This window comes from Drosophila elegans, unplaced genomic scaffold (genome assembly GCF_018152505.1).
Source record: "Drosophila elegans isolate 14027-0461.03 unplaced genomic scaffold, ASM1815250v1 contig_814, whole genome shotgun sequence".
NCBI classification, from domain to species: domain Eukaryota; kingdom Metazoa; phylum Arthropoda; class Insecta; order Diptera; family Drosophilidae; genus Drosophila; species Drosophila elegans.
In genome coordinates, this window is record NW_024546167.1 from 11,039,886 (window position 1) to 11,063,420 (window position 23,535).

General features: G+C 36.9%; 2 protein-coding genes across 3 annotated transcripts; both read right to left on the minus strand.

Annotated features, from left to right (window-relative positions):
* Positions 1–4,387: 4,387 nt before the first annotated feature.
* On the minus strand, positions 4,388–5,882 carry LOC108138715 (chymotrypsin-like protease CTRL-1). The gene is given in 5 exon segments (XM_017261068.2): positions 4,388–4,933; positions 4,935–5,049; positions 5,314–5,474; positions 5,532–5,577; positions 5,696–5,882. Coding segments are annotated over 5 exon segments (879 nt in total). The 3' UTR covers positions 4,388–4,563.
* Positions 5,883–14,115: 8,233 nt separating this feature from the next.
* Positions 14,116–15,605, minus strand: LOC108138666 (chymotrypsin-like protease CTRL-1). Of its 2 annotated transcripts, none has more exons than XM_017261008.2 (4): positions 15,378–15,605; positions 15,206–15,251; positions 14,987–15,141; positions 14,116–14,884 (listed from the first exon to the last, which is right to left on the minus strand). In XM_017261008.2, the coding sequence occupies exons 1-4, from the start codon at positions 15,595–15,597 to the stop codon at positions 14,211–14,213; spliced, it is 1,095 nt and encodes a 364-aa protein (XP_017116497.1). In that variant the 5' UTR covers positions 15,598–15,605; the 3' UTR covers positions 14,116–14,210. The 2 variants fall into 2 exon arrangements, with proteins under 2 accessions (XP_017116497.1, XP_017116496.1); XM_017261007.2 differs by having other exon boundaries at positions 14,117–14,884; positions 15,375–15,605.
* Positions 15,606–23,535: the final 7,930 nt, after the last annotated feature.

Consider the following 23,535-nt stretch of genomic DNA (forward strand, 5'->3'; position numbering starts at 1 on the left):
CAAAAAATGAGAGACAACGTGAAAGGAGGAAAGGGGTCGAGAGGAATTCGGGAACTTCACTCTTTTAGGGGAAATGGTAGAAACTGTGCTTTTGCCCATGACCATTTCTATTTCCTTTGGCCATTTCTAAAATTTGCATTTTTCATGCCACAATGTATAAAATTCATATTTATAAATCTTTTAACTGCACACACCACACCAAACACAAAATGGGACACATCAAAAAGCCAAAGCACAGACAGAAGTAAAAATGTGAAAATAGGAATGGAAATGAAAAAATATAAATAAATGGCGAATGCTGGCAGTTGAAGCATGACGACTTTGGGAGCACACTTTTTCCATCTTACTGCTAAATAAAAAGAATGACAGCCATAATTAATTTCCATTTAATTAACATAGCGGTATACACAAATTGAATATTTAAAAATTTATTCAACCTTAATTCTTATTATTTTCAGCCATATTTCACCTTGTTGGTTTTACAACGAAATCACTGTGGACAATATATTATAAAAATATATTTTTCGTAAATAATAACCCATGTAATTTAAGCAATGTGGATTTACTAGTTAGACAACTTAAAAGCCTTTGTTCTGTGAATATCTGAGATCCGGATATTTCGGAAGTTTTTTGAACGATACTCTTGAGTTGACAAATTTCTGAGTTCTACAAAAGCTTTCCTGCTAAATCTAAAGCTAACAGTAAAGGGTATGATAGAAACTGAAATAAAAATGATACAAAACCATTCACACTCTGGGCGCAAAAAAAGGGCAACACAAAAGGAGGAGATATAAAAATGTGTTGCAAGTCAGAAGTGAATGAATGAATGAATGTGAATGAATATGACTTTGCCACACCGAGCAGAACACAATAAAAATGTTAGGACCTCGCTGGCCAGTGGGTGTGCGGAACCCAAAGGCCAGGAAGCGGAAGGGAAAACTGTGAATGCTGGGAAAGCGGGGAAAACGGGGAAGGGGCGGAAGTAGGGCGCACGGAATGAGACACCGCTGCACGGCGCTGTGATTTTTCATTTGGAGCGATTTTCCTTGGACTTCCTCGGGCAACAGTTGCGGCCAAACGAGGGGAAACTGAACGCGTGCGGCATGCAACTGCAAAGTGACCAAGGGACCACGTCTGTTGCATGTATTAAAAAAAAATTGCTTAGCCTTTTAGCCTCTCGCTTCTGCATATATAAGCGATTCCCTTATTTTTGGCCTTTGAATAATAAATGAGACTTGGTCCTCCTGGGCTTTCCATTTTTGGTAATCCTGTAGGAGCTTTCATTTTTCCCCAGAGTTTGTTGATGAAATTTTAATTAAATTTTACTTAAAATGTGTTTTTATTTATATTGATTTTTAGCCAACCGAATGAAATAAATAAGATTACTTACTTAAAACAAATATTTTATAAAAATTCATTGATGCTTATTGGGCATTTAATTACAAATATAGTAGAAATAGCGATTATAACTACTTTTTCTTGCTTTACACATAAACATTATTTTTCGCTAATAATTGCTTAAACAAGAAATAATAAGAACGGATACTATCGTAATTTCTAGTTACTTTACACCACACACAAATGAAACTCTTTTAAAATTCATAAATTGAGGTGGAAAAGCTTGCATACATTTTGTAGCACACTTTGCGGCGCACGCCACCTTTTATTTGCTTCTGATTCCGAGGGTAAGCATCTCTGGCGTTGCTATTTTAATTTTAGCCTGCCATGCGTTTGCAGAAATTAGCGTGATGCACTTCCCATTTCCACTCTTCCTGGCACTCGGATACATTTAACTTTGGGTCTTCGTTCGAGGCGTTGACGTTGCATTTTTCACTGCACGCTTAAGAACTTTTCTGCGCCAAAGTTGCTCAAATAAAATGGTGGAAAAGAAGTTTGGCACGGAGGCGGGAAGTCAAGAAGGAGCCTCTCATCAACTTCGCCTGGCTGGCAAATTTTTCCGACACGGAAAAAACGAATTCGGGCTTTTATTTTTAAGCCATTAAACACAATTTGCTATTTTTATATTAAAGACTTGTAAACGATAGCAATGGTTCTACAACAAATTAATCTTGAATCTAAAACATTACATATGTTTTGGATTTTGCATTCTTTTATCTTAGGTATTCGTTTTTGTTGTTTGTTTTTTGTTACATATAGTCGTGCTAAATTTAAAAGCCAATTGAAATGAATTTATTTTATATTATGTTTTAAAATCACATTTTATGGTGCTGTAGCTCATAGCATCACTTTCGAGTAGAGTAGTATTTAATATATTAACCTAATTTAGCAACCTTATATTACAAAATATTCTACATTTTGTACTGTCAGATTTCTTGCCGTGCAGGATGTGGGATGCTGTTCTGCTGATGACTATCTATGCTCCTCGGTCCCGTCTACCTGTCGCTGGCATTCTAATTAGCGCTGACTCGGCGCACCTGCCATCCGCCATCCGCCGGCTCCCTGTAAACTGTGACTTCTTGGGCCGATCATGGAGCGCTTCGTTAGTCGCGTGCGTGTGACATTGTGTACATGAAACAATTATGCAACATTAACGCGCAACTCATAAAAATTTCCGTGTGTGCTCCAGTGCAGTAGCAATGCTTTCAGCATTTTCTTGGGCGGATTCTGTGTAAAGACGTCCGAAATGTGAAAGCAAATATGTATCAAAGGAAACTAATTTTAGTCAACGTAAGTTGCCTTTACAAATGGAAGAAGTAAAGTGAAGGGTGGGCCTTATTGATATTTTGCTTTGTATACAAAAAATGTGTTCAAAGTGTACAAAGAATACAAAATTTGTAAAATGAATCAAATATTGAAATAGCGTGTGGGACAAATTCCGCAAATGCACATATATATCAAAATTATGATATATATAGTCTATTTGTTTTTTTCAATCTCTTTCTTTAGCTTTTATATTAATTTAAACATATATTTGTTAAGATAAATAAATGATATGAAATGACTTGAAATTAAAACAAGTTATATGACTGACACCAATCTTAAAGTTTTCTTCCGAATTATCAGAGAAAACTTCAAACAAACCTGAATTAAGCATGAATTGCATAAATGTTCAATCGCAAAACTCCCAATCTGGCGCCACCACCAATAATTGCTAGCCCAGCGGAAAATTTTGCGCTGACTTCATTAAAATTATTACACAAAAAAATCTCTAACGAAAAAATAGAAATAAAATTGCGCGCAAAATGAATGAGTCTGGGCCACAGAGTGTAGAGAAAGAATGGCATCGATTGAGTGCAATTGGGGGCCATCGGATGGAGAGGAGGCAATTGTAAAATGGCCAGACCATGAGCTAAGCCAATAATCAAGGGCCCGATGTCTGGCAGGTGGGCGGGGGGCGCTGCTAAGAGGGCGGGGCCGGACTTTGCGGTTCGGGAGGCGGCGGCTAATTTATTACGAGCATTTAACAAGCATACTCCTGGGGTCTCTCACGAGTCCGCTTTGATTTATTAGGTGTTTGGTTTAAAAAAAGCAAGGCAACGAAATGAAAAGCACAGAAGGACGAGGACGAGCACGAGCAGGCCAAACTTAGGACCAAGGACCAAGGACCAAGGACTAAGGAACAAGGTCCGAGGAACGGTCCGGATGGGGCAGGCTGCGAAATTCCGAAACACTAATGTGAATGTAATTTGTAGTTAATGTGCTGTCGGTTGGCATGTGGGCGGCCACTTCGGCTATTCAGGCATTTTAATTGTTCAAACAAAATCGGGATTTGCCGGAAGTTTCTGGAGCCTTCCTTTTGTTCGCGGCGCCACGCCCATTAAAATGAACGATTTCCATTTATGCGGACTCAAGCCCTCCCGTTTCTGAATTTTTATACCCTTCCAAAGGTTATTATAATTTCAGTCAGAAGTTTGCAACGCAGTGAAAGAGACATTTCCGACCCTATAAAGTATATATATTTTTGATCAGCATCACTAGAAGAGTCGATCTTTCATAGCTTCAATGTTTTTAAACATATACGAAAATATATAATAATTTAAATGTTTTCATGAATATAGCATGTTTGGCTTGCCGAAATGCAAATTTGTAGAGGCTTAAGCCACGAGAGTTTAAAGATGTACAACTTTGAAATCGGATGCGCGAAAGAAAAGTTATGGATTTATAACTGCAGGTTTTTGGTCACTTTTCTGCAAAGACGATTTTTTCGGAGATTTAGAAATGGGTTACATCATAAAAATGACAAAAAATCGACCCGAAATTACAAACCAACTTTTAAACGCAGAGTTTTAGAGACTGAAGCTCCAATACTTTAAAGATATGCCATTTTGAAATCGGATGTTTGCAAGAAAAGTTATGGAATTAAAACAGCAGATTTTTGGTACCTGTTTTAAGATGATGTTTTCGTAATTTAATTAAGGAGTTATGTCGTAAAAATATCAACCCAAAGTTTCAAAACAAAATTTAAATGCAAATTTGTAGAGGTTTAAGCCATGAGAGTTTAAAGATATAAAACTTTGAAATCGGATGCGCGAAAGAAAAGTTATGGATTTATAACTGCAGGTTCTTGGTAACATTTTTACAATGATGTTTTTCGAAAATACATTAAGAAGTTACTGGAACGGACGAATTAAACAATCCCGATTCCGAATGCAAACCCGTATCATCAATTAGTTTCGGTGCCCGTGTCGTTGAACTTTGGATCCATTCTCCTTGACCTTTGCCATAATACCGCCACACTGTGAGGATAAAGTCGATGTGGCTCAGAACATCAGTGTAAATGCTCGGCATGTTGCATCTTTGATTCGTTGTCGCTATGCCGACCAGGACAAATCGACTGAAGTTTTTATAAGGAACCATTGCTCCCAGGATACTGCTGTAGTCCGCGTTGCATAGATTACTTTCCGAGTTTCCCGCGCAGAATTGTGATCTGGCAATACTACTGCCATTGGAGGTAGTACACATTTCTGCTGGCATCACTTTCGTTTCTTAGCAAGGAAAGACCCCATCTGGTACCTATGAGCACCTGGATTTTGTCGATATACTGTCTCCACGAAGTCCACCACGGGATGCAAATGGGTCTGATGTGTTCTGTGCAGAGAAACAAAATTAGTCAAAGATCCAAACAAAAGATAGTAGACTTGAAATAAATATGTGAAGCATTTTCTTTTTACACAGATGACTTATAGTATATTTAAAGTCATTCAATTTATTTGTTTCACATTGTACAATTGTCAGTTATTGAACAGATAATACCTCTTGTGCATACGAGTTTTAACAACTAATAAATATAACAATTCTATATCTTTCATATTTACGTTTTTAAATTTTAAAATAGAATTTAACTAAACTCACCTGTGTACACCACCTTCGGGGCCAAACCGAGAATGGCTATGTCATTTGCATGTGTTACCACATTGTAGAAAGGGTGCTTGAAGATTTGGTTTACATTATGTTCCGATCGAATAGTGTCCTGTTTTTCACGAATTCCAATAAACTCCCCTAGACGAGCTACTCTGCAAGCAATATTTGGTTTTTATTTTGTTTTCTTCTTTATTTTTTGGGTTACTTACAGATGCTCATTGGCCTTTGTGCAATGCGCTGCTGTTAGAACCAGTTCTGGAAAAAAACGTATTGACTACTTAGTCTTTTAAATGCACTTCGTAAGAATATTTGTCAAAAAGGCCAGTAAACATACAACATATATTGGTGGATGGACGTCCACAGTGATACGAACTTTGAGTAATTAGACTTCCGCCGCACACAAATATCAATTCGGTCGTGTGAAGATAAGTCATCCAGGGACTTGAGGTTTGATTCGCGGCCTTCGATTGAATTCCGCACTCCCCGTCCAGATATTGGGTCAATCCCGGGATGGGTAGAAGAAACAGTAACGCTGAGATTCCGATTACTGCCGCCTTCATTGCGCTACTGTTGATTGATCGGTCGGTGCTCTCTGTTTAATAAGGTCGACAATGTGGCTTATCAAGCTTTGCATACCGAGAATTTGAGTGGATCAGACGTTGTTTCCGAGAGAAGTACTTAGAATACCCTCGATTTTGTAATTGATTTAATATTACAAGTAATACAAATATTTATCCTAAGGAAAATAAGCCTCTGCAAATTCTATAACTATGTACAATAATGTTTTATTTTATATAAAACAAAAATGAACATTTATTCAACTGCAAAAAAAGGCAAAATATAATAAGGAATCAACCTGCATAAATAATACAAAAAAAAAAAAATAAAATAAACCATAAAATTCTTTGAATATTATTCCTTTGAAAATATTATGTTTATTAGATTTAAAGACCCCTGATTAATCTCAAGGGAAGACATTCGCCTCAATTTTCGTTTTCTGTTGCCATTCTTCCGTATTGTGATTTTTATTTTTCCTTTTTTGCAGCTGCCCCATGTTAAATGTTGAATCACATTGTTGAATTTCATCTCCTTTTGTCCTTGCTGTGCGATGGCGTTCGCATCGCTCGCTTTGGCATCGGCGGCCATTAAAGGTCATAAATCACAACGTAGAATAGAAATAAATCAACCCTTTATTATCAACACATCGCAATGTTTGTTATCGAAAGGGTTATTTATAGTTCTCCTGGGAGTGAAGAGCAGAAAGAATCGGGCCGAGCCCGCCGGAATTTGTGAATATATTTACCGGAATTAACTACGGCCCGCAGATTGAGTTCAAGGTTGAAATCGCTGACCGAATTGCCTACTTATCGGTGAGACTGTGTTTTTGTGTGTGTGAGTTTTGTGTGTGTGTGAGTTTTTGTGCGTCCTAGCAAGCTCATTAAGCAAATCGCATTATTTGCTCATACGAATTCAAGTATCTTTCCAGTGCACTAAGCTCACAGAACGCTCTGACAGTCCCACAAGGAGCTTCATTTGCTGGCAATTGAAAGCCTGAAAAGACACACTGGGGAAGAGCGAGAGCTGCACATGGAAAATGAATACATCATTAGCTGCATGAAATGTCCTTGTCGACTCAAACATACCCATGCACTGAAAAATGTTTCTTTTCCAATGCCAATTTTAAAATAAAATGATACCAAATAAAATAGTTTCGTTAAGTACCTGAAGGCTCAACCTTAAAAGTTCACATTTTTTTGTATGAATTTTAAAAACTTTGTTAAAATTGATCTTTAAATTTGGCTTGGAAGCTCGAAGACAGACTTCAAACAAAAAATTAATTTCCGTTAAAATTAGACCAATTAAAATAACAAGAGAATGGAAATTTGCACAGTCAATTTTGAAGGGCATGTGGTAATCTGCGGAAAGAATTAAAGATAAATTTATAATCTATATGAAAATCAATTATTTTTGGCTAATTTACCCTCAGCTTATGTTCTTCTTTTTTTATAAAACACTATACACAGCTATTGTTTTTTACCCTGTATATACTCGTTTACATGAACGTGTACGGCAGCTACAAGTGGACAAAGCCGACTTTAAGTGGCTGAAGAACGAAAATCCGAAAGGAGGACGAAAACATCAACGCTCCATGGCTACTTAAACAGCTTAGGTTTGAGGACTTATGCGACTTGTTAACTAATTACGTGCACAGCAGCATAAAGTGGCTTAAGGCACACGCACCTGAGCCACTTAAACAACGAGCAAAGAGGGAATTTTTTCATAATGCTCAGAACATAATATAAAATTGAGTTGGTCTTATCAATTAATAATTAATAATATTAATCTTAATAATATGATCTTGTAGGCTCAAGCATTCTTCAAGCGGTAAATCAAATAATATATATAAATATAATTTATTGAGCAAAGTTGACCAATACGTCTTTTATATCCTGAATACGCAACTGTATCAAAAATATTTATAATACATTTTATTATTTTGGGGTTCAAGACCATTAAAACTATTTGTTGGTAATTTCTTGAAAACAAGTAATTAAATGTGGAATTGATATGAAAATTGACAAGAAGACATAACCTTCCACTTATGTACCTACTTATGCACTCTATATACATTTGTTAACATGTCCAGGAAGCCAGAATCCTGAGCTTAATTATTTCCAGATTTATTCTACAAGAGTATTCGAGGGAGAATCAATTGAATCAATTACATGTTCTGTTCAAGACTTATGCACATGTAAAGTATAATTTCAATTTATGGTGAAAATCAACATTTGCAGTATGCTGACACTCAAATTATGTAACGAACTGCAAGAACTAATAGCATTAAATTTAAATATCATTTTATCTACATATTAAGTAGCAACTGACCGAAGCTGCTCATCGTTAATATTAGGAAAATAAGTATTAGGGAAAGTTACCTTACCGTCTATATTTTCTGACACTCAAAGAAAACTTCCATCAATATAATTGTTGTGTATATACATCAAAAAACCTTATTTAAAATTTAATTTCCGCTTTTATTATTTTTACATTCTAATTTGCATTGATAATTATATTTTTCTGCCAAATCCAGGAAATGTATATACTTTTTTTTGAAGAATATCGCAATATGTATTATACATCTTTTCTATACGAAATTTCATCTTTACTTCTCCCTCTTTTCTACTAACCATTTATAGCGTTCCTCTCTGAGCTGTTTTTTCTGTAAATATTAATTAAATTTTAAAGATTATCTTATTTATGTTGTGGATGTTCGATGCTCCTTGGTGTTCGATAAGTTAATTTCCTGTGTGCTTCCTGGTTAACCGCTGTTGTAGCAATCAAATGAATGTTTTTGTTGACAGCTATTCATAATTATAATTTATTTTGATATCTGTTTACCAAAATTATATTTTAAACTGAATAGTTAACTAAATGTGAAAGTCCCTTTAATTAACAAACTTTAATAGCATAGACTAGCAAATTTAAATTCAAATAGCCCGAAAGCTGGATTCAAATAAAAATAATTAAAAAAAAACTTGGCTGACAATTAAAGACAAAAGCAGAGGAAAATGAAGAGCAAAAAATTAACCAAAGGAGGTGAGAATGAAAAGAAAAAGAGTGATGAACCAAACAGCCATTCAATATAATAAATCACACCTTTGTCACTCAATGCGAAAACGTATTTTTCCAATTAAAAGCCAAAGAACGTTTCCCTGCAAATTACTTTAACCTTTCGTCGGCCATCGGGTCGCAGACATGTAATTAGTTGACAAAGGCGTTCGTGTTTGTTGTTGTTAGCTGGGTTTGGGCCGGGCTTAATTGAATTTTTATCTTGGCCGATGTGGCTTCTATCCACGTGTACTTCACAAAAAGTGAAGGTAGAAGGAATGACAAATAAAAGATTTAATTTGGAAAAGGGTTGGAACTCAATGGCTGTGCAAATCTATGTAAATTAAAGAAGCTCTTTACTACAGCTAAGGAAACAAAAGTGCTCACAGCAAAGCTAACCGATGTTAAATTAAATAAATATCAGTTGATTACACTATTTTATGTTTTGTTGTTGATAATTAAAATAACATGTTTTGGTTAGTTAAAATAAACAATCAACTTTAATTTAATTTCTTCAATTAAACCGCAATGCAGACACTAATGCTTTGACTTGGGAGAAAAGAAAAACAAACATAAATATCTATTTTTATTGGGAAAGCAAGAAGCCAATATCTAATTGCCATGAACTTGGCACCTCTTGGCCTCGCCTAAATATATTCGCTTGTCAGCATTGTTGATTTTGCGCGGGGCGCTTCTTTGTTTCGCATTTGAAAGCCATTGTCGGTGATTGTTGTTGGTTTTCGCGTTGTCCTGCCACAGAATCGGGCAGGTGGCCAAAGGGGAAGGTCCTGGGAGTGGCATCAAACCGCAGCAGTGTCAACATCATAAGCCGATTGCGTGGAATTTCGCCATTGTCCCCTTCGATCTCTCCCAGGGGATTGGCTGCTCCGCACAAAGTCAAATGATAAGTCAATTGTTTGGCTTGAAATTCCAGTTGCCCCAGCAACCCTGCTTTCAGCACTTATAAAAATTTCAGCGCGCTCTATTATATTTAAAAAATATACAAGCAATATAAACAAGAATTAAGGATTGATATGTTTGCTCGGGAAGCATTCAAATATTCGAGGCTATTATTGAAGCAGTTCAATTAATGATAAAGTAAAATAATTTTTGCATTTTATATTTATTTATTTTTAGCGTGTAGCCATCCTCATAAAAGGGAGCGGATAATGGAGCTCACATGAAAAATTGGAAACCATTGAAAAATGCAACTAACTGCAGCTCCATGTTTGCCTATTGTTAGCCACATTTAGTTTCAATTTGCGGTCAGAGCGATCTAATTATTTATTATCCTTGGTCCTGCCCTGGCTTGTTGACCATCCGCACATAGTCCCGTCCCTTCAAGTCGAGCGCGGTGGCTTTTATGGCCACCAATTGCGCTTAAGTGGGACAGCAGCAACTTTACGAGCTTTCCTTCTGTTGCTCCCACTCAAGCCACCTCCGATACGATTCAAATTGGCACGCAAGCCAAATGAAGTTATGAGTTTGGCTAAGAGCGAGGGACTAGATGGCTGCTTCAGATTTGCTCGGGGGAGGTCTTAAGGAATCGAAACAACAAGTGTGCACTCTGGATAGAACACATTACAGAGCTGTGTGGATACCCTAGTTTTCATAATAATATTTACTAATATATTATCTTAAAACAAATTAAAGAAAGTCTAAGAAATATCTTAGTATCAATACTCACAGTAAAGGCTTAATACAGTTTAGTTTATATATTATCTGAAAACATATTATTAAATTAATTTTAATCCATACATTTACATTTTCCATACTCTGTTAGCTTAAAGATATTATATCAAAATTAAAGAAAAGATTTATTTAATCTATACCTATATAATGTTGAAATATTGAAATTAATTTTCCCAGAATGATTTCGAAGTTTGCCAAAACATTATACAACAAATAAACAATAATTTTCGTACCAAATAACTAAGCTTCCTGAACCTCTGCTGAAATCGTGTGTACTCCGTTTACTTCAATATCCTGCTCAGCATTTGCAGATCAAACAGTCGCCGTGGGAAATTATTAGAGACAAATAAATTAAATTTTATAGCTTGGGTGCGCTAACACGGAAGGCAGGCAGTCATGACAGACGAGTGCAGAAGTCGATGGAAGGGTCTCCCGGTCCCAGTTTGATTGGCGATTGTTTGGGGGCAATTATAGATTTGGCGCGCTCGTTTTCCGGCAGCTTCGAGTACTGGAGCTGGCCGATAGAGCTGTTATGTATATAGCATGTGCAGTGGTGATGGCTGGTTATCCCATTCTTGCCAGGACAATGGTCACTTCAATTTCCTTCAGCTCCATTTATGGCTGAAACATGCAAACTAAAAGTTAAGTTTTGTGCGAACTGCGAACCCAGCTGAATAACAACAAAAGCCGCTCGACTCGATGGCGTTTAACAAAGTTATTGGCTTCCCCTCCACTCGCTTCCGCATCCCAGCGTTCTTGGCCATCATCAACACTCTGTCTGTCCGATGCGCCAGCCCTCCCACTCGATTTCTTGCCACCTTTTGTTTTTTACAAGCACTTTGCAAATATTTATGGCTGAAAGCAGCGTAAACAATAAACTCATAAACTGCAGCGACGACGTCTGCGTCACAGGACACTGGACGCAGGACCCAGCGGGTAAATCGATTTTTAAAATGAATTATGTTTGCAGTTATGCAATACTTATATATATTTATGGATACAAGTATGTATGCGTCATGACGCGATATGCCCAACTCAGTAAAGCACAATGGCCGGGAAACCGGATATTGCATATACCATTTTAATGTGTAAATAGAGTGACGATTAAAGAATATCCTACAAAGTTCAGATGGTGGTGAAAACTTTTTCACGGGATAAGCATTACATGTATGTTTTGAAAAGAATTAAAAGTATACTTAGAAGTCATTATTATTTTGTATAGAAATGTAATAAAGAGTAACATTTCTTCGGTCATTTTCGATTGCACAATGCTGGCATATATTAACAAGTAAATTTCGTGCTGTTTGTGCAGCACTTTTGTGACATATTCCTTTGTTGGTTGAAAGCCTCAAAAAAGATCGGCAATATGTAGATGCGGCGATGGCAAAGGACAGGCTGTGCAATTTATAAATTAGCTAAATATTTTGGCACTGACTCCGACAGACACATCCTACTCCTTCTGACCAAACAAAACGCATGCATATGCATTCCGAAACTCTATTTACTCAAAATGGTGAGTGCAGAAATTGCGCAAGTGCTAGTACTGTCTGTCTGTATTTATGCAAACATTTACCAGAGTAGGGGAACTCAGCTATGGAAATTAGAGTCTACATTGAAATTAGCAGGCGTAGCAGCGTAAAGTGTGTTCTTTAACTCTGAGGTAAACATAAAGCGGAAATCGGCGTATCAGTGCGATAATCATAAAAACAATAATTAAGTTTTGTAGTGAACTATAATATAATAATTCTCAATATTCGATTGTGAAATAATAAATAAACATATAATATATTGTGAAAAGCGCTATTTTGAAAATTTAAAAAGTTTTGGAATTAATTTTGTTACTTTTTAGATGTAAAGTTGCTTTGTTTTTAGAAGTTAAATTGATTAAATGTCAGAAAGTGTAATTTTTGTTTCAGTTTTCTGTTAATAAGGGAGGTATCAGCTAGTAATGGGTATAAAACTGTCTATCGCTTTCAGAATTTAAGTGTAAATTCAAATAGGTTAGCCAAAACTTTTTTCGTTTTGAACTTCTGCAGGCACCGAATAACATTTTCAACATTTTTTGACATCGACAATTCGATTGTTGCTAAGGGCGTTTTAACACATGGCCGGAATCGTCAATTAAAAAATTCGTTATCTGATTTTATATTTCTACACTTCTACATAGGATGTGTCCGCTTTTTCCGACAAATGTCGACTGCAAACTCTTGTAATCCTAATGAATCCAGCACCTATTTATTTTTCATTGTGGGAAATTGTGCAAATGCCATGACAACAGTTCGTTTTTGGGGGGGTCGAATGCCACGCATACACCAAGCCACATAGCCTGACCATCATACGAATGCGAATGTGTTCAATTGTTTAAATGTGCCGTAACAACAGTGCAAAAAAAGGACATACAAACGAAAAGAAAAATCTAGGCTTAGGGCATTACGAATTTGGGACACTCTATTGAACAATAAACTCAAAGTGTTTTAAAAAAGATGTGCGGCATAAATGTTATTTATATTTTATATTTTAGTCCTAAAAGTATACTTTTGGTTTTATTTTCACCGATATATATTTTTGTCCCCAAGTTATATATGTAGATATTCGGCATTTATGTTATTTATATTTTATATTTTCTGTCACTCCTTTGGTTCTATTTTCTCCGGTATATAGTTTTGTCCCCAAGTTACAATGTAACAAGTATGCCTGCAGATTGGTAAGGGTATTAAAAACAAGACAGATACTGATGTAGATTCACTCCTGGTTGTTGTTTGCATACATCAGTCTGAGCTCGGGGAATAGGCGGCCAGGGGCAGAAGTGGGCTGGGCGGATTGCTGACAGATAGACAGTATTTGCTGCTATTTTGTTAGTGCTTGTTACTGTTTCACATGAGGCTTTGTCTCTCATCAGTTTAATTAGTTGGCAATGCTTTTGCTTTGCTTTTTTCCTGCCCCTCCCAGACGGCACTTTTATACCACCCTGAAAAACAAAAGCCTAGCCGGAACAATAATAATAATTGCTGTGCATTTTGTCTTTGGAACAACACATGAAACTGATGTTCGTGGCGATGACATATGTATGTATTTATTTTTGTTGATTTAAATGTTTTATTGCGAATATAGAATGTATTGTTTTGGTGAATGCTATTTTTCTGTGTAAAATTTTTATATGTCATCGAAGTATTTCTAAAAAACCTTTCCTTTTTTGTTTGGGAAGAAAAGAGTTAAGTGGTTTTGGGTTTAAAAAAAATTAAACAAAATAATGATATATTTTTTATTCATATTTCAATAGTTCCTGGTTGATATTGATATTTGATATTGTTTTTTGACTATTTTTACACACGTCACTTGTAGAGTAAAAGTTGAATTAAGACTTAGGCCATTTTAAACTTTAATAAAAATGTATTTAATTTAAATATATTAACTTTTTTTAATCTGATATTTTTCAGATTAATTAAAATAATTTAGTTATAAATCATGCAATTTAAAATGTTTCGTATTTTATAATTTGAGTTTATATGTAATTTAAATATGAAATATAAAATTTTGAATCGATTGTCAGGTATTTATTTTTAATATTTCATTTTGAATCAGTGTTTTTAACCGGTCCAAAAATATTGAAATTGATATTGACCTGGATATTGAACTTGAAATTGAACAGGATATTCAACTGGATATTGAACTGGAATGACAAATTCAGTCATCGTCGAATCATCTCTCTGAGGATCCGTCATATCGAACGTGTCATAATCATAATCAACCTCAATCGGTGGCCTTGTAGGTTCCCTATTGGGTGGCCTTGTAGGTAGCCTAATTGGTGGTCTTGTCGTCGTAGTTGTCTTTCTTGTTGGCAAAGTCACTTTTTGACCATTGCCGTATAGTCGCCAAACCCGGAGGATAAAGTCGATGTGTCCTAACACGTCCGTGTAAACAGAAGCCCATTGGCACCTTTGGTTCGTGTAGCTGGCGATACCGATCTGGATGAAGCGCTGCTTGTTTTGATATGTGATCATTGCCCCCAGAGGACCTCCGGAATCGCCGTTGCACAGATTACTATTTAAGTTTCCCGCACAAAATTGATTGCTCACAATGTTGTTGTTGGTGTATTTGTTGCACACCTGTGGTGAACGACGCTGAATGTCCAGTGTCATGAGCTCATCGCTATCCATTCCCGTCTCGGTATTACCCCATCCAGTACCGGTTAGCAGCTGAATACTGTCAATATAGTTCCTCCAGCTAGGATCCCACACAATGCAGATCGGCCTGATGTTTTCTGCGCAGAAAAAAATTACGTAGTCAAAAAATACATGGTTAATATGAAAAAGCTGGTATATTGACTTGTTTGGTTTTATTTGTGAAAAGAAATATATCCTACCTCTGTAAGTTACAGCATATGCCAGCCGAAGGATGGCTATGTCGTTGACATGCGTATTTGGATTGTAAAGGCGATGTCTAAAAGCTGCGTCCACCCTAACCTCCGGTTTATATCCACCCTTAAAGCTTCGCTTATACTCTCCCAGGCGAGCGAATCTGTGAAGCAGAAATCAAACATTAAGAGTTTAAATAATTTTTTTAATTTTCTAAAGTCACTTACAATGTCTTTTGTGGACTGAAGCAATGCGCTGCAGTTAGTACTAGTCCTGTGAACAATAATGTAACAATACAATTATAAGGATTATTTCAGTTATCCTTTCTCTAAGAAGATTGAAAAAACCGTTCTAAATTTATGAGACACTCCTTATTAACGATATTAAAATACTAACTACTTGTGATTAAAGTTCCGCCGCACACGAATGTATCGTCAGTTGCCTTCAGAAAAACCATCCAGGGACTCGAATTGTTTTGTGCTATCTGGCCGTTAATGACCCGCATTCCAGTATTTGATTGAGCTCGAGTTCCACATAATGGATCGAGGAATTGACTGAATCCGGGAAAAGGTAGGAACAGAACAACCAGAAGATGGATGGCGATCGCAAGCTTTCCCATTACGGCGGTCTTTGTTTCACGAATGGCGGGCGTTCGGTGTGTGATCTCAGCTTTATAACTTTCCCCATTAAGCTTATCAATCTTTGAATTCCAGGGAATTTTGTTCCTCGTTTTTTCTTAGTCAGATCTAGAGTTCGTCATAATTTTTGTAATTGATTACAGCTTTACTGATAAGTTCGTCGTATTTTTACACTCTCTCGTTTAATTATAAATAAAACTTAAGATTTTATAGAGTTTTACTAGCATTTTATTAATTTTAATTTTTTTTTTTTTTGTTCTGTGTACAATTAAATAGAAAAGTGTGAAACACAAAAACCAAAATAAAAATTGCAAATGGCTGACTCGAAATGGAAAGCAGCGAATGCGTTTACAGACAAAAATGTGCATTTAATGGGATGCAATTTCTAGCTTCAGCTCGGAGCAATTCAGAAATTGGTGTAGATTCATTTTAACTGCCTCGTTAGTGAAGGCAGCGAAATATCTCCGAAGGAATGCCGAAAACGAAACCGCTTCCTCTGCAAACAGTGCCGCCGCACCACTCGTAGTCATCATCATCATCAGCATCTTCGGACTACCCACAGATTTATCGTTTTTATTCGCTGGAAATCACATTAGCCGAGCGTAAAACCAAAGGAACGCATAAAAATTGTTCGGCAGCTGAGAAAACGAGTGCAACCCCACTACAAGATACCTCAGAGTACTGCTCCATACTGGGTGTTCTTTAAAGGTGTTATATTTTGGCTAAGTAGAAGCGAAAACATAAGTTTTGACTGTTATCATTTATTTGTGTTGGACCGTTTTAATTTAAGTTCAATGTTTTACAAAACCCTTTCACAGGCATATTTAAATTCTGTGTTCTTGATACCCTGTTTTTCAGTTAGATGCACTTCGCGTCTGACTTAGAATCATTTAGAGAGAGTAAGGTAAAACGTGATGCAGGGGTGCCAAGTTGGGGAAAAAGGTGCTTTATTCGAATGAAGGAGTGAGGTTTAGCGCAGACAACGTCTAAAATAAAAAGTGTTTGAAATTATAGCTTTCAGGCGGCTCACCCGCTCCTCTTCAGCCGGCGTTCAATTCCTTCCAAACGCCGCGAAGAAAGTGCAGACCTTTGTTGACTAAGTGGGGCGAGTGGGTGGATTGGTGGCTTGGTGGGTGGGTTGCACATGAAATATGAGTTAAGAAAATTGATGACAAACATTTCAACGTTTATTGCATAAAATTACCATAAAATATTGCATGCAAGTAGCTTTTTGTCTCTCTCTGTCTTCTTAACGAGCACGAGCTCGTTATACAAATTTTCCATTGATTTGAGGAAAAAAGGGCGGTATAATTGCAATATGAGATGGCGTAGCAGTAAGGAACAAAGGTTAAGATTAAAGTGTTTAAAGGAATGAATCTTAAGGTCAGATGGAAAACTTAAAAATACTTTGTATACATTCACTAAAGGAAATAATCTGGAAAATGTCCATTAGAGTACCGAATATAATTATCTCCAAAACTACAACAAATTTTATATAGCGCACGCAACAGAAATCACTAGGTTTTTGAATTCACTTATAAAGTTAAGTATAAAGTTCCTATTTTTCCTTGCATACTTTTAGACACCTTTATTAATCATTTCAAAACCCTAAATACTTCCCTAGTACCCCTTACACTTTATATATGTTATGTGTTATACGATATTTTTCGTATTTTATCATTGTCGTTATAGTTAATTGCTAGTACTCAAATTTGTAACCATCACAATTTTAATTTAGCAAGCCTTGTCTTAAACTATTGTTCCGTCTTGGGCATAATTAAAATTGATAAAGAGAAGTTTGGGTTGGAATGCAGAAGCCACAACTGCATTCCTCGCAGTTGCCTTTTGGGGCTGTACGCTGGCCATGTCAAATTTATCACTATACCTCCTTCGGTGGCCACTATAAATTGTTGCCTTTTGCCGGTGCATCTTTGCAGGCACTGGCATCCTTTTGCCCCATCCTCCCCTGCAGCCCCGCCCCGATATTCTTCGCCGTCGCTTTATGTTTTGAGTCCTGGACAGCACCGCAGGCAACATTATTTGACGTAACCAAAGTAATTTTAATTTTCACCGCAGCACTCGCAGAACACCAGCGATGGGCTGCCGCAGGAGGCAAAGGAAATGTGAACCAGCCAAGTGGCACTACAATGCACTCCATGGAGTTGTGGGTGGTGGCCGGGAAACTGGGAAACTGGGAAACTGTGAAACTGGGAGTCTGGTTACTTAAGCATATTGCAAATATACTGCATAATGAGCTACGCTTTGCTTTGCAAGACACTCAGGTGGAAATCGAGTGAACGAAGGCTGACGAGAAATGGCTGAAAGCGCATTGAACCAAAAGAAGGCTGGGGCTTAGTTATAAAAATGAGTGAAAGCAAGGTGGGATGAAACGATAATTATAGCCTCTCCTCTTTAATTTGCTTGGCTGCCAATGAAATTGAGTCCTTATTTTTATTTTGGTTATAATTATTGCCAGCAACACTTAAATGGATTAAAATCGAGTTTTTAGTCGGCTCTTTCCCAAAAAAAAACAAACATTTTTTCTTTTGTATTTTTTTTAATTTTAATTAATTTGTTTTATCACAAAAACAATTCAGATAAATGATAAAAACGTACTAAGTCCCAAAATAAACCTTATTTAACTCTAAATCTTTTTAAATTATTTTACTTTTTAGTTTCTCTGAGAAAAAATTCTATATGTCATAAAACAATTGAAATAAATAATAAAATCGCACTTTAAATAGTATCTCCACTGACTGACTATCCCCCAAATAAACCTAATTCATTTCTAGAGATTTCTAACATTTCTGTATATACACATTTCCATTGACATAAACTTGCAACGGAATTTGCATAAATTTAAAATGTATTTTGTATTCAGTAACGCCATAATTTAATTTAGTACCGCAATCAAGTGGTTCAAGCTGAAATCGTTTATTTTTTGCGAGAAATGTTTGGAAATTCGGAATGACAAGCGACGAGACCAACAAACACACACACGTCCGGTGGATTGGGACGGATAGTCCTTCAATTTGGGTGATCTGCTCGTAAATTGGTAGCCAAGGCAAACTCTTTCCCTATATTCAGTCGTAAAGCCAACGTATGCAAATTTCGTATTCACTTTGTCACACATGCACACAAATAGACAAACACACACGCACACTCACACACACACACACACACACACACACACACACACACACATTCTCTCGCACGGAGGGATGTCCTTTTATTCGCACTCACACTGGCACAGGCACATCCTTGTGCATTCATCATCAGCCACATCATCATTTATACATTGTATTTGTCTGCCGTAGTCGTTTTTGTTGTTGTTGTTGTTGTTGCTGGCGGTGGTCTGCAGTACATAAAACTGCTGACATTTGTTGTTTCCAATTTAGGGCAGTGCATACCCCCCCAACCCCCGCAATCAACCACTTGCGATCAAAAAATTCGAAATTTTCGGTTAGGGCTTAACATTAATTGACTTAGAATTTGTGAAATTGAAATTATGTTGAGTTGACAGTTTGGGGATAAAGTCGCACACAAGCAGACTGATGAATGTGTATCATCTAAATCGATAAAGGTTTCGCCGGCGGCTTAGAGAATTAATAAAAAAAATATAGGCAAAGGTATGATGTGTGGATCCATTGTAAGGACCCATTTAATTTTAAAACTTGTTCAAGCCATAAATTGGATTTTTTTCGATCTAAATCAATCCATATATCCTTGCTATAAAAACACTTCATCGCGATTACTTTGCGCCAAATGTGGCGTTAGTTTTCCCGAACAAAATATAAGTTTATATATAACAAAATTTACATAAAAAGTTAAATTTATTATTTTATGTGATTTAAGTTGCTTAATGCATGGGCAAGCAAACATTATTTTCGCCTAGTACCTTTTATAAATTGTTATTTAATGCACCTAAGATATTATTTAATAATTTATGGTTTTAAGATAACAAAAATTTTAAAATAAAATATAATTTACAGATTTTAAAAAAAAGTTTACGGAGTACATGAAGACGCTATACGGTCATACTACACATAACTTTCTTAGAATAGGAAAACTAACTTTCTTTGATAACAGTTTGATAAAAGATCTGAAGCTTGATATACTCGGTACATTGGAAATTAGAATGCATTCGTACCCGTACTTTGTTACAGAGCTGCTATGGCAATGCCTCAGTCAAAAGGCCACAAGCTGTGCTAATTAGCGGACACAAAAGACTCGAAAAAGTGAAACAAGCGCTGAAACAGAGGCGATACAAGGAGTTGCCAAGGACCTAGACTGGAAAGCCCAGAACAAGCTCGGGCCGAAAAGAAAGGACAGAAATATGTGGGTTTTTATTTGTGCGGGAGTACAAGCGGCGGCGGCGGTAGCAGTAGCAATAATTACAACCGTCGGCACACAAAAGACTTCAACACAAATACACACTGGCAGGCATATGTATGGACAAAAAGTGGAAACATTACGCATACGCCCCGTTGAACGTCTGAACCTTTCGCCGCTGCTGCTGCTGCTTCTGCTTTTGCTTCTGCTCCTGTTCGCTGTTGTTGTTGCCCAAACAAAGGCCCCAGCGCACAGAGATAAAGAGAAAGCAAACCCCTTTCGACTCAGTTTGGACAATACGTCTGCGAGGAACAGAGAAAGCGCACGGAGAAAGCGAGTTGGGTGGCACAAAAAATGGTTGGAGAGATGATGCTGCGCGGCGCGGATAAAAGCTTATTTACAAAGATTGTGTTAATGCAGCTCGCGGCTATGCAGCACGGACTTTAGTGGCGTCATTTCGGAGTCTTCATGGCGCAGTTTTTCTTTTTTTTTGTGTCCCTCAGACACCGACGCAGATGGGGAGCAAAATATTCAGATAACAAAGCAATTGGTTAAAATATATAGACAAAAAGCGAGGACTGAATTATTAAGCTTTAACTAACGATTTTGAAAAGATAACAAATGAAGACCATCAAAATCGATTTATTTAAAACTGTTAGAATGTTCCAAACCTTAAAAACTCTTACCAGTATTCGAAAATTAAATCATTTTTGAAACATAAATTACCTTTTTAACAATTGATAAATGATTTGATGATGATATTACCAAAACCACCACTTGTTACCACTTTTCAATTTCTTGTTGGTACTTTCAATTTGCCCAGATTGTAATGGCTAACTCACAGCACTTCCTGCTGCCACGAGGGAAAAGTATAAATATAGCATATATATGGAATATCTGTGTTACATCCTCCATTACACCATTTCCGTTTCTTGTGCAATCCCTCACCAACTGTTGGTTGCTTGCATTGTGCGTATAAATTATGCAATAGTAGCAAGGAATCCATAGACGAAATCTGATTTTCCTGAAATTTGCATTTGCACCTAGGCAAAAATGCGAAATGCGAAATGCGGAACCAAACCAAACTCGTAGAGCGTCAACGAATCACGTTCCAGCAGAGCCATCCGTGATATACTACAGTGGGCCCGGGCCCACGAAAAGGCAGTACAAGCCTCTGGGTGTCCCTTCCACCTCCGCCCGTGGAGTTGCCTAAGCTTAAGTGCCATTAGGCACTAGCACCGAAGGCTTTCCCCGTCTTCACCACGACCCCCTTTGGTCGGTTCCAAACCTCTGCCTCGGGGCGTGCTACAAATGTACATAATGCATATTTAAAGAGTTGGCTGGCAAGTGCCAGAAATCGAATATTTTAGCCAGGGAGCTCGGGTTCTCGGTAGGCAGCAGCAATTGCTTGCAGCAAGGGAATCTCGCATTGGGATGCGAAAACCTGGCACTTACGGGCAAATGGCGACGCTTCTCTCATTCGCTCATCGCTCTCAGTTCGTTGGGTTTTTAGCATTAAGCTTCAAAGTGGGAAATACTCCAAAGGATTTAAGATAGTCTTTCAGTTATGTGGTGCAGTTGCAACCAGCACTGGCTAAACGGTTATTAAGCTATTAATTTGGTACTGCTGCTCACCTATTTGTAACAAAACATCTAGTTCAGAATAAACCAGCAGCTTAGTGCTGAACTATTTCTATGAAATTAAATGAGTTGGCATATAATTTTTTAGTTTAAATGGTTATGGCATTCCGCAGCAATTCCTTTATTTTACAGGTTCATAAACATTCCTCCGACTATTTAAAACTTATATTATTAATTTTCAATAATTCTACTAATTCAAAATAATTTTTGGTCCCTCATTTTACTTGTAGGAAAATAAACCGCTAATTTATATACAATATACAATCAATACGTTTTCGCTTAACATCATTTAACTCATTTGTTGTTGCGCAATCAACAGTTAAAGAAGACGCACTGCAAGTGGGGAAATAAAATCAGAAAGATAATTTTACATTGTTCGTTCAGATTGTTTCCTGACCAAGCCAACCTTGGCTGATGTTCGTGCTCTTGTTCGACATGAAAGACTCATGGAAGAAAAAATTAATATCCAACGGCTATAAGTTGACCATAAATTCACGGACATGTGTATATGTAAACGGCTGCGAGTACTAACTTCTTTCCGGCTATTTTTTTTATGTGACTGCCACTTGAGTAATTAAATTCAGCATCGACGAAAAAGGAGGCTGCTGCGGCCAATGGGCGTGGCATTAACTCTTTTGTGGCTTGACATTTTTGCGGTTAAATGAATTTAAAACGCGCTGCCCTGCGCTCAACTTCACAGGTGCCAAATGACAACAACAAATTGCCCGATTGCCTTCGCTCCTGGCCGAAAGTGTTGTCCTTTCCGCTCCTGTCGATGACGATGTCGACATATGGAAATGCTGATGGATGCATTTTGGGCGCGGCCAGGAATGCGAGACGAATCCGCTGCCCATTGATATGCAAATCGAAAAGACAACTGAAACAACAGAAGCGGAAATGTATTTGTGGATATTTTTGAACGAATATTACGAGGCCCTCAGGATATATAGGTTTCGAAAGATCTGAAATGTTATATGCAGAAAATTTTTTTGGATTGGCCAAAATAAATAAATGAATATTATAAGTAAGCAATAATATTTAAGGAGGGGCAATAAAGTTATTGGAACTCGATAAGCACTCAGGATGTATAATATGAAAATCGTACGTATTGGGGATATCCATTTTCTTACCAAGCGTTGAGTTTTTTGGTATTTTCTTGGTCATTTTTTTTAAAATATTTTCAGTTCACGTAACCGCCATTCGGCTCTGCCTGATGAACTTAAAATGACACGACTGGCATTTAATTTTCGCTGTCTACAGCATCGTGCACGTTTTCCTGCCTATTTTAATGTAATTTATTTGCAGTTGTAATTGTTGTCGCGGAAAAAGTTAAAATGAAAATCGTTTAAAATTGTATGCAAATTGTTTCTTTAATTGAATCATTTAAGGGCAGCGACAGTTTGAAACGACAACATTTGACATTTAACATTTATTTTCAATAATTTGCGCTTATCGCAAGATTTTTATAATTAAAATAGGTCCATAAAAAATCTCAATAAAAATAAGGTATAATTATATGAATTATTTAGTACGAGATTACGAATAAAAGCCTTAAATTCCAAATTTTATGGTTTAAATTATACAAATTCACTAAAAGCTTTAATTTAGTCAAATTTATCAGTAAATAATGAAAATCCTTCTAGCCTGCGCGCAAAAAAAGAAGGATTAACCAACCATCTTTTGCTCAGTTAAGGCTTAAACTCACACAACAACACCATCCTTTCTACCTTGGCAGTCCTTTTAATTTTGTACAAGCTGAGTGACAAAGCAAAAAAGACAAACTCTTTTTACCACTCCAGCAGCCTGCACAAACTAAAAACATAGAAAAAAAAAAACTAAAAAGCTTTCCGTCGTCAACTTCCTAGGCAAGTTGCATCTCTGCAAGATAAATGCGGTTTTTGATGTGTCCATGTGAGATGTAAAGGATTTGCTGACGATGTGGGGTC

Bases quoted from the DNA above. Each gene is read 5' to 3' on its own strand.
- LOC108138666 (XM_017261007.2), bottom strand. From the start codon at position 15,597: ATGGGAAAGCTTGCGATCGCCATCCATCTTCTGGTTGTTCTGTTCCTA. The intron at 15,142-15,205 runs GTAAGTGACTTT...TCTGCTTCACAG, and splicing joins TTCAGTCCACAAAAGACATT to ATTCGCTCGCCTGGGAGAGT. The intron at 14,885-14,986 runs GTAGGATATATT...TTTTCTGCGCAG, and splicing joins ATATGCTGTAACTTACAGAG to AAAACATCAGGCCGATCTGC.